This window comes from Hylobates moloch, unplaced genomic scaffold (assembly GCF_009828535.3).
Source record: "Hylobates moloch isolate HMO894 unplaced genomic scaffold, HMol_V3 SCAFFOLD_8, whole genome shotgun sequence".
In the NCBI taxonomy this organism is placed as follows: Eukaryota; Metazoa; Chordata; class Mammalia; order Primates; family Hylobatidae; genus Hylobates; species Hylobates moloch.
In genome coordinates, this window is record NW_026652283.1 from 13,466,956 (window position 1) to 13,478,992 (window position 12,037).

At 41.4% G+C, this 12,037-nt stretch overlaps 1 protein-coding gene across 1 annotated transcript in view; it reads right to left on the bottom strand.

Annotated features, from left to right (window-relative positions):
- GUCY2C (guanylate cyclase 2C) overlaps nucleotides 1-12,037 on the bottom strand; it is an 83,018-nt gene that overhangs the window by 46,457 nt on the left and 24,524 nt on the right. The window contains exons 10-11 of the mRNA XM_032159697.2: nucleotides 9,196-9,307; nucleotides 579-660 (exon numbers count right to left, since the gene is read on the bottom strand). Of these exons, the coding sequence (XP_032015588.1) occupies nucleotides 579-660; nucleotides 9,196-9,307 (194 nt within the window). The remainder of the gene's footprint in view (nucleotides 1-578; nucleotides 661-9,195; nucleotides 9,308-12,037) is intronic.

Genomic DNA, 12,037 nt, shown 5'->3' on the forward strand with positions numbered 1-12,037 from the left:
TGGTGAGAAGGCTTGAGCTCTAGTTCTGTCCCCACCCATTACCTGGTGATAAGATTCTAGAGAAGCCATTTGACTTTCTGGGCTCTCTTTCCTCAGACTAAAATAGGAGATTTGGAATAAATTGTTTCTAAAACCTCTCCCAGCCTAAATATGTAATTTAATGAGCTTGATGTCTCCCACAATATACCAACATAATAAAAATAACTATTTTCATCTATATATGCTTATTATATGGTAGTTTGTATACATGTTCCATTTCTAATCCTTACAACAGCCCAGATGAAGAAATTGAAGCTAAGTTACCTGCTTAAGTTGCTAAGTAACATGCTTAGGACCACAGAACTAGTAACTCAAAGAACTGGGATTTGAGTTCAGGCATCTTTGGCTCCAAAACCCTAGTCTATTCACTCAGTAATATTCTGCCCTTCTGTCTTTGATGCAGAATGTCTTCATTATCTTAGGTCAGTCTACAGGCCTCTTTGTGAATATTCATCATCATCAACAGACAACAGACCTCTCCCACTTTCCCTCCCGGCCTCTCTGGATACCGAACACAGGCATGATAGAGGCGGCTGTACCTGAGCATCAGGAGAGCGACGAGCAGGAGCAGCACCACAGCTCCAGTGAGGGTGAAGACTGCAATCATCAGGATCTGAGGGCCTGTGGCAGAACATGCGTTAGGAAGGACCTTTGACAAGAGAGCAAAAGCATTTCCAAGATTCTAGCTGTACAATGTAATCTGGGGAAGGGAAAAGAGAACCCTTTAAAAAAATTTATCTTTTATTAATTTCTCTCTGGTAATATAAGTCCTGTGTCCCTACTCTCTGACAGCCTTGTCTGGCATTGTACCCAGGGAAAGTGGCTTAATTTTGGCCACTTTCTGGTGTCTACCTGGTGTCCTTGAAACCAATATACCTAAGAAGGGTTCATAGAGGATGAGACATGTTTTGTTTTTTTTTTCTTTTTGAGACAGAGTCTCACTCTGTCATCCAGGCTGGAGTGCAGTGGCGCAATCTTGGCTCACTGCAACCTCTGCCTCCCTGGTTCAAGTGTTTCTCCTGCTTCAGCCTCCCGAGAAGCTGGGATTACAGGCATGCGCCACCATGCCTGGCTAATTTTTATATTTTTTGTAGAGATGGGGTTTCGCCATGTTGCTGGTCATGAACTCCTGGCGTCAAGTGATCCGCTCGCCTCAGTCTCCCAAAGTGCTGGGATTACAGGCATGAGCCACCACACCCAACTGAGACAACTTGTGTTTAAATACAAAACACATGCTGGAAGAAAAGTAAGTCAGTATAGAATATTAAGTGACAGTGTTGCATGCTGGTTCTTTCCAAGCTCTCCTGGGTTAGTGAGGGAAGTCAATGAAGAATGGGATTTTATTTACTAGAACACTAGTGTGTGGTTGGAGCTGTATAGATGGAGTAAGTTGAGAGACTCTCAGAAGAGTAAGTGGAATCCAGAAAAATGTGGATCCAACCCAAGGAAGCACTGAAGCAGTGTCTGAGTATGCAAAGGAATACTCCTACACAGAGAAGGAGAGCAACAAGAAGACTGCACGGGAAAGTCGTGGTTCATATATGCCACAATGAATCCCTATTAGGAAGTCAGTAGGTTCAAGAAGAAAAAATGGAATAGATTCCAAGCAATAGACAGAATGTGTAAGAAGCTGGGAAGTGATAGGAGTATGGTGAAGAAGACATGTTTCTTTTTACAGCAAGGAAAGAAAAGAGAAACTCAATCAGGAATTCTAAGGAAAAAATGTTCATGGAAGGCATAGTCCAAAAATGAAACAAAGTAAAATGTGTCCTGACTTTGAGAATTAGGTATTAAAAAAGGAGAGAAAATCAATTTTCCTTTGTGGTACAAAAGGGAGACATTGGGGCTATATAGAAAGATGTTGGCCGGGCGTGGTGGCTCATACCTGTAATCCTAGCACTTTAGGGGGCTGAGGGGCCGATCACCTGAGGTCAGGAGTTTGAGACCAGCCTGGCCAGCATGGCAAAACCCCATCTCTACTATAAATACAAAAAATTATCTGGGCGTGGTGGTGGGTGCCTGTAATCCCAGCTATTCGGGAGGCTGAAGCAGGAGAATCGCTTGAACCCGGGAGGTGGAGGTTGTAGTGAGCCAAGATTGCACCACTGCACTCCAGCCTTGGGTGACACAATGAGACTTCGTCTCAAAAAAAAAAAAAAAAAAAAAGAGAAAGATGTTATCACGGTATACAATTTAGCTTTATATAAATAATATTCACATAATGAAAATATTTCCTTGTTTTCAACTTATAGAATCAAGTTATAGGTAAGGAACAGAGGTCTTTATTTTGGTTACCAAATAAATATTATCAACCCTGGCAAAGAAAAATATAGGAGATTTTTGGAGATGGGAAGGAGGTAGAAGAAAGAATTGTGGCACTAACATCTTCATCTTACAAAGTGGGAGGCAAGATATTTTATATACAATTGATAGGACAACACTAGAAGCTCATGCATATTAATTAAAATGAAAAAGGTGTTCAATAATTGTACCGACAAAAAAGATATAACTATATGGGAAGAAGTGAGAAAGAGGGCTAGTGAAGATGAGCTAAATCTTCATGTATCAATACAAAAAATTAATAGATAACTGCTAAAGCTTATAAATCAAGAAATAGAAGCATATTATTTAGATATGCGAAACACTAAAAGCAGAAGTGACTGAGAGAGCAGAGATGCACAGAGGTGGGATCAGGCACATTCACTTTCCATTATGAACACATCTGCTACTGGATTTTAAAATCATGTGTGTGAATTTTTCTTTTTGTTTTTCTGAGACAGAGTTTCGCTCTTTTTGCCCAGGCTGGAGTACAATGGCACGATCTCGACTCACCGCAACCTCCTCCCTCCAGGTTCAAAGATTCTCCTGCCTCAGCCTCCCAAGTAGCTGGGATTACAGGCACACGCCACCACGTCCAGCTAATTTTTTGTATTTTTAGTAGAGGTGGGGTTTCATCACGTTGGCCAGGCTGGTCTTGAACTCCTGACCTCAGATGATCCGCCCACCTTGGTCTCCCAAAGTGCTGGGATTACAGGCGTGAGCCACTGTACTCAGCCATGTGTGAATTTTTCTGTGCTAAAATATAATTGATGTAGGTGCCCCGAAAAGGAGATATTAGGACCTCTTTATGAAAGCAGAATCCTAAACCTTCACACTGTATTCTCTATCATGGCACCATAATCTAAACTCCTGGGGGCACAGTCCATGTCCTACTTATTCATTCCTGTTCATCCTTATACTTTTGGCACCCAGCACAAGACCTGGTATGTGGTAAAGTATCAATAAAAATGGCTAATAAAAAATAATAGAAGAAAAACCTGGTCCTGGTTGTCTTATTGCCTGAGAAGAGGCAAGGAGAAGGTGCTTGGACATTAAAATACATAAATAAATTCATATAGAAAGACTCCTGTGCTATTAGGGGTCTCATGTCACATGTATTTAAAAACTGTTTTTGTTTAATCATATTATGTCCTTCTGAAATAGATGGTTTAGCTTGGGGTAAATACTAGAGCTCCTTTGTATAAGGGCTGAATTTGAAGGGTTTATGCTTTGCAAACATGTGACTTTGCCTCTATTATCTTGTTTTGTGTTCAGGGGAAATTTTCAGTGGCGAAAATGTGAACTTTGGATTTCTACTCTCATCTGGGCAGAAATAAATTCACACTTTGGAGTTGAACTTGCATTATGGGCACATTTAGCTGGTGAATTCTGTTTGTTACTACAATCACCACTTCCATCACTATCACCACCATTGCCACTCCCACCATTCTCACGCCCTAAACCCCAGACAGAAAACAGAAGTGAGTACAAGAAATACATTTTCAACGGTGTAGATAATCCCACTCACTGGTCTATCAAAATTGCACATCCCCTAGACTAGAGTATAAACTGGAGGGAATATGGGGACTCCTCAGCCCACCTCAATTCTCTGCCTCCTACAGTATGAACATCTCACTGTACTAGATATAATTATAATATTTATATATAGTATTTAAATATACTATTTAAATGTAGTCATTTTTAATTAAACATGCTTTTTAGTTTTGCCTTTTAGATAAACGCAGTATCACGTTCTAAATTCCAAGGTTAAGCTTCTGCTGCCTTCTGGTGGCTGCCATAGTTATCACATTCTATTTAACTCAGCTCACAATGAATGAGAGTTTATAACCTCAAGGTCATATGACATTAAGGTTGGAAAGAACCTGATAAACTTCTTGATTTAACAGGGGAAGAACTCACACTTAGAAAAGAGAAATAAATTGACTGAAATTAACAGAATATAGATGAGTGCTGGAGTCCAGAGTAGAAATATATTCAGTTATCTCATTTTGTCATTCATTCATTCATTCATTTATTCATTCCAAGGCACTGTGTTGGGGCAAGGAGATATGAATAAAGAATAAGCCCTGGGGGGGTACGGTGGCTCACACCTGTAATCCCAGCACTTTGGGAGTCCAAGGCGGGTGGATCACGAGGTCAGGAGTTCGAGACCAGCCTGGCCAACATGGTGAAACCCCCGTCTCTACTAAAAATATAAAAATTAGCCGGCCGCGGTGGCAGGTGCCTGTAATCAGTTCCAGCTACTTGGGAGGCTGAGGCAGGAGAATCGCTTGAACCTGGGAGGCGGAAGTTGCAGTGAGCCGAGATCGCGCCACTGCACTCCAGGCCGGGCAGCACTGCGAGGCTCCGTCTCAAAAAAAAAAAAAAAAGCTAAGGAAAGTTGAGATTCCAGTTAAATCTTGAAGATGAGTAGATGTTTCCCACCTCTATGGAGAAGTGATAAATTCTATTCAGAGGGAGCAGCATAAATAAGGACACAGCGGCATAAATTTGCATGACCCTTTAAGGAAGTAGGGAGGAAGCTGAGAGCATGGGGAAGGGACAGGTGAGTGATAAGAAGTAGGGAGATTACGGGCACTTTGTGCTGTATTAAGTAATTTGGACTGTATTCTGAAGGTAAAGCAGAGTTGCCAATTGACAAGTTAGCAACAGTGCAGTGACACGACTGGACTTTTGCTTTCTTTCTGGTAGCAGGATGGGTTGGATGGAAGTGGGCAGGACTAATGCAGGAAGTCAGTTGGACGTCATTGTTGTGATACAGGAAGCAGATGCTGAGGACTTGGATGAGGACGGGCACCAATTCTGCATTGTCCATTGCTATTTCCCAGGTGCTCAGAACATTGTCTGGCATTAAGTAAATATCTTTGTTAAATAAATTAAAGAACACGGATGGTGTAATCTCCTGGTGAAATGTTTTGTTACTTAGTAGCTGTGTACACACAGATTCAAGTTCCAGTCATGCGTATCTTACTTCTATACTATTTCAAAGGTTGAGTTGCTGAAGCGGCTTCATTGTCTGGGGACATACCCAAGGTTCGTCATCTCGTGACGAGAAGATTAAGGACACAGGCGCAAACACGGAGCGGGTTAAGGAGCGGAAAGTTTAACAGGCGGGAAAGAAGAGAACAGCTCACTCGGAGAGAGGTAGGAGGGCTCTGAAGGGAAAAAACTCTGCTTGTGGTGGGAAGCAGTAGGTTACATAGGGAGGCTTGAGGAGGCGGTGTCTGATTTATACAGGGCCCGGGGATTGGTTTGCCCAGTGTGCCATTTACGTAGCCCTCGAAGAAACTGGCCCTCTCACCCTAATCTTTTATTATGCAAATGTGGCCTCTACCTGGCTTGCGCCATGACACCCACACATGTGGCTTTACTCGGCCGGCACAATGACACCCCCACACATGGCTACAAAGAAAAGGGAGGGGAACTCGCTATATTGGGTGGACCTGGCTTTTAGTACAGCTGCGGGCATTCATCTATGCAAGCTTCCAGCTTGCTTATTTATGCTTGCAGCTCAGCTTTTCAGGCTGCTTTTTGCTAGAAAAGAAATGGTTTGGAAACTGGTTTCAATTAAAAGAAAAAGTCTGGCTGGGCGCCGTGGCTCAGGCCTGTAATCTCAGCACTCTGGGAGGCCGAGGCGGGCAGATCACATGAGGTCAGGAGTTCGAGACCAGCCTGCCCAACGTGGCGAAACCCCGTCTCTACTAAAAATACAAAAATTAGCCGGGCATGGCAGCAAGCACCTGTAATTCCAGCTACTCGGGAGGCTGAGGCAGGAGGATCGCTTGAATCCGGGAGGCAGAGGTTGCAGTGAGCCAAGATTGCACCACTGTACTCCAGCCTGGGTGATAGAGCCAGACAATGTCTCCAAAAAAAAAAAAAAAAGAAGAGTAAGAAAAGAAAAAGCCTTACTGAGGACTCCTGTACCCTCGCTACCTGCCTCGCTACCTGCCTAAATAATTTCTTTTTAACTCCTATATTATTGCTTCATTGGTAAAGTTTAGAGCTAAATGTGGTAAGTAACAGTTAAGTATTGAAAAGCTCTGGCTAACTGAGGTTGTTAGTTAACTGAGGCTGAAGTAAAGTTGCTCAGGATAATATAACGTCCCTGTAGGATATAGTATGAATATTTAATGTGATCTGTTTTAAGTAAGGAGAACTCTCTCAAAAAGTACTTTTTGAGAAGTTCAGCACTTTACAAATCACAGACCTATTGAATAACCAAAATACCAAAAAACTTGAAGGAAATACATTAAAAACACAAACCTAACTTTGTCACTGACAGTTATAATTAAGAAGAAAGAAAAAATAATTTGAACTCAAAAAGTTACAAAAGGAAGAAGTTGAGAGTTGCAGAAGCCCATGAGAAAAGAGATATATTTCAGAAGTCAAGTTTGGTTTAAAACTAGAAAGCTCGAAGATGATTCCAGAAATAGTTTTAAAAGTTTATTAAATGAAACTCGACTTTAAAAAGCAATCATAGCAATAAATCTGAAGTCAGCTCATGATTGCTTATTGTCTAGAAGAATGCCATCTTCATTCCCCCCTCCCTCATTGCGTTAATCAGCTGCTAATACCTGTTGGATAAAAGTACAAGAATCATTTTGGACTTAATTTGACTCATGGAGTGAAAGAAAACTAGAAACGCAGGTATAGCTCTGACACAAGCAAGCCCTTCAAACCAGAAATGTTCCCTTTATATCAGATCAAACTTTCAGAGTTTCTGGCTGTAGAGTGGGGCTGGTATAAAAATATTTGTAGCTTATAATTTTTAATACTTTTGGAAAATAAGAAGCTAATACAGAGTCATTGTGGAAATTTTGGAAAATTCAGAAAAATAGATTAAAGCAAAAAAAATCTTCCAGGATCCCATCACTCAGAGGACACCTCTCTTAACAGTTTAACATATTTCTTTCCAGTCTTATTTCTATGCATTGTTTTACAAAGTTGGAATCTCATTAAATAAGAAGCTGTACTTTTCTATTACTTCACATCATATATATGTGAAAAAACCACATCAAGTTTTCCCATGTCATTTAACATCCTTTGTAAATAATTATTTTTAATTGGTTGCTTGATGCTCCATTTGTGAATATATCATAATTTTCTAATTTTTTTTTTTTTTTTTTTGAGGCAGAGTCTTGCTCTGTCATCCAGACTGGAGTGCAGTGGCACAATCATGGCTCACTGCAGCCCCAACTTACTGGGCTCAAGTAATCCTCCCACCTCAGCCTCCTGAGTAGCTGGGACCACAGGTATGCACCTCTATGTCCACTAATTTATATATATATATTTTTGAGATAGTGTCTTGCTCTTTTCCCCAGGCTGGAGTGCAGTGGTGTGATCTCGGCTCACAACAACCTCTGACTCCTGGGTTCAAGTGATTCTCCTGCCTCAGCCTCCTGAGTAGCTAGGATTACAGGCATGCACTGTCATGCCCAGCTAATTTTTGTATTTTTAGTAGAGACGGAGTTTTACCATGTTGGTCAGGCTGGTCTTGAACTCCTGACCTCGTTATCCGCCCACTTCAGCCTCCCAAGGTGCTGGGATTACAGGCGTGAGCCACCACTCCCAGCCTTAATTTATAAATTTTTGTAGAGATGGGATCTCACTGTGTTGCCCAGGCTATCTTGAACTTCTGGCCTCAAGCAATCCTCCCACCTCGGTCTCCCAAAGTGCTGGGATTACAGGCATGAGCCACCATGCTTGGCTCTAAATAATTTTATTGATGGTGTTTCTACTTTTTTTTTGTTTTTTAAAATCTTTGGGCTAAATATCTGTCCAGATTTAAGACTTTTTCTTAAAGATTTTTCCTAGTCACATGGAATTACCTCTCATTATGACAAGCCCTGGCCAAGCCAGTCATGGACAGATTGTCCTGAGGCCTCGTTGCCCAGGAGATCCTGACTGGCCCTGCCTGCTGCTGATGGTCAGTGTGCAGCTTGCATGGGTGAAAGCTGGCCAAGTCATGTTAGGGCTATTCATGACATGATAGGACCTAATCTTAAGTAGGTGGGTAACTATCATTGCAACCCAAATATGTGTCCAGGGAGGGAATAGGGGAGACTGAAAAGGCCAGGATCACTGGTCACCCCTCAACCTGATATGTCAAGTATTTCTTGCTGAAATACACAACCTTTTAGCTTATTGCAGTAAAATGTAAATGGAGTAAGAATATATGTCTCTGTGCTCATTTCGCCAGTTGTCAAACCTGGTTTTCTGTGGAATAACTTATGTCAAGTGGTAAGACATATTTTAAAGATAGGTATAGCTAAATTAGAATAAGAATATTTTCTTTCTTTCCTTTTTTTTTCTTTTTTTTGAGACAGGATCTCACTCTGTTGCCCAGGCTGGAGTGCAGTAGAACAAAGATAGCTCATTGCAGCCTCGACTTCCTGGGCTCAAGTGGTCCTCCCACCTCAGCCTCTCAAGTAGCTGGGACCACAGGTGCACACCACTATGCCTGGGTAATTTTTTTGTTTTTTTTTTTAGTATTTTTGGTAGAGACAGGGTTTCACCATGTTGCCCAGGCTGGTCTCAAACTTCTAGGCTTAAGCAGTCTTCCCACCTTGGCCTCCCAAAGTGCTGGGATTACAGGCATAAGCCACCATGCCTAGCCAGAAATCACTGTTGAATCAGAACTATAATATCATTCATTGTGCAGGGAAGTAACGACCACATTTACAAACCCAGCAAATCAAACTGGGACAGCAGACAAAACACAGCAAAAAGCACAGGCTAATTACATGAACAATGGCCTTTACTTTTCTTACCAGGGAAACAGTGTCAGGGAGAGAAAATTCATTAGGGATATCTTACCCCGGCCTGTAATATCATTAGGAAGTTTAGAGTTCTTCCAAGTGAATGTGGGGCTCATATCCACAGGATAGGTCTGATTTACGTGGGTATCGTAGGTCAAAAGAACCTTGTACTGTGTCAGGGCACAAAAAAGAAAAAGGATGAACAGTAAAACACTTTAGAACAAACTGTGGTGAGATTAATGATTCTACTCAATGACACTTGATTTCCATAACACTTCTCAGTGAAAAAGGCAACTGTTAACCAGCTAGTTAGGATCGTTTACTGGTTCCCAGCATGAACACAGATATAACTTCATATGGACCGATTAGTTTCCTATTTCTTTATGCTCATACATTACACCATTAACTCCTGTCTGTCCAGCACAGATTCTGTGGGCCTTTAGTGAATCAGTTCAAGTCTTTCATTTTTCAAATGTTAAACTAGAGGCTAAGAAATATTAAATGGCTAGCTCCAAGTCACATGATAAATGAAAGACTAGTGTTTTCCACAATATTAAGTTGCTTTTGAAAAAAGCTCTCAAGAAAATGCGGCAGAGCTAAAATCCATTATGTCATTTTGATACATGTCAAGGGGCCCTGAAATAACTACATTTCTTAACTTCTTTTTTTTTTTTTTTTTTTTTGAGACAGAGTCTCGCTCTGTAGCCCAGGCTGGAGTGCAGTGGCACAATCTCGGCTCACTGCAAGCTCCGCCTCCCGGGTTCACACCATTCTCCTGCCTCAGCCTCTCCGAGTAGCTGGGACTACAGGCGCCCGCCACCATGCCCGGCTATTTTTTTTTTTTGTATTTTTAGTAGAGACGGGGTTTCACCGTGGTCTCGATCTCCTGACCTTGTGATCCGCCCGCCTCGGCCTCCCAAAGTGCTGGGATTACAAGCGTGAGCCACCGCGCCCAGCCACATTTCTTAACTTCTATCAATTACTTACTTTTCTAATCTCTTCTATTCCTTGGCTCTAATATGCTTTTCTTGTATATGACATTAATTAGTTTCTAAAATAAAATATTTCGTTTTCAAGTAATTTGCCAATGGAAATATTAATATATCCTTAAATTACTGCTGCGTATATTGAGTCAATTTTGTAAGGGAGATCTGAAAGATGACAGATACGGTTTGGCTGTGTCCCCGCCAAAATCTCAACTTGAATTGTATCTCCCAGAATTCCCACGTGTTGCGGGAGGGACCCAGGGGAGGTAATTGAATCATGGGACCGGTATTCCCCTGCTATTCTCGTGGTAGTGAATAAGTCTCACGAGATCTGATGGTTTTATAAGAGCTTTCCCCTTTCACTTGGCTCTCATTCTCTCTTGCCTGCTACCATGTAAGATGTGCCTTTCACCTTCCACCATGATTGTGAGGCCTAGCCAGCCATGTGGAACTGTGAGTCCGTGAAACCTCTGGAAAAAAAAATTTTTTTCTCTTTTTTTGGGGAAGAAAAGGAGGTTTAATATGACTTACAGTTCCACATGACTGGGGAGGTCTCATAATCACGGTGGAGGGTGAAAGGCACTTCTTACATGGTGGCAGCAAGAGAGAATGAGAAAGAAGCAAAAGTGGAAACCCCTGATAAACCCGTCAGATCTTGTGATACTTATTCACTATCATGAGAATAGCATGGGAAAGATCAGCCTCTATGATTCAATTACCTCCCCAGGTCCCTCCCACAACACATGGGAATTCTGGGAGATACAATTCAAGTTGAGATTTCGGTAGGGACACAGCCAAATTATATCAATGACCATCCTTTTAAATTTACCAGTGTACCCTCAAAATGTTCTGGACGACAATGTTATATTTTCTTTCTTTCTTTCTTTTTTTTTTTTTTTTGAGACAGGCTCTGTCACCCAGACTGGAGTGCAGTAGTATGATCTTGGCTCACTGCAACCTCCGCCTCCCAGGTTCAAGTGACTCTCCTGTCTCAGCCTCCCAAGTAGCTGGAATTACAGGCATGCACCACCATGCCCGGCTAATTTTTGTATTTTTAGTAGAGACGGGGTTTTACCATGTTGGCCAGGCTGATCTCAAACTCCTGACCTCAAGTGATCTGCCTGCCTTGGCCTCCAAAAGTGCTGGGGTTACAGGGGTGAGCCACTGCACCCAGCCCAATGTTATATTTTCATAACTCTACTCTTTCTTTCTTTTTCCTTTATATTGGGATATGGCATATTGAATCTCTATTGAAACCTATCCTGGGTATAGTTTATCATCCCTTTAACCTTACATTTTGAGAAGATCTCTAATTTCCCCAAATATACATGTTATATAGCACAACCAATGGTATTACATTATTGAAAAATTCAACTGAATTTGCTTATAGAGAGAATAAATGCACAGGGCAACATTTTCCATTTTGAAGTATAGTTATGAGACTGACATTAGATCACATATGTTTCTGCCTCTCTCTATGAAGATCATGGGCATCATCCCAGATGCAAATAACTCAGAGAGGAGTGCGTGTACCTTTGTAATCGCTATTAGTAACTGAAATATTGATGGGATCTTATGTTAAGGTATTCTTATGGAATGTATGCTAAACATAACATTATATTAAAGGTTCAATATAGTATCTAGAAACTATGAATTACATTTATGGAATGCCGCTAGCAAATTTCTGGTTTAGCTTTCTCAACCTGGACATCTTTTCTCTAGCTTTTCACATTTTCCATTGCAGATATCTTTTACAAAGCTGGGTTGATAGACACATTTAGTATATGACTTAGGCTGTCATAACACTCACATTGGAAAATGAAAAAAACAATGAATAAATTTTATGTTATGTCAGGACCTGACCTCCTATATAAACCTCTTTACTGACCACTTGGTTGGCTGGAACAGTGGCTT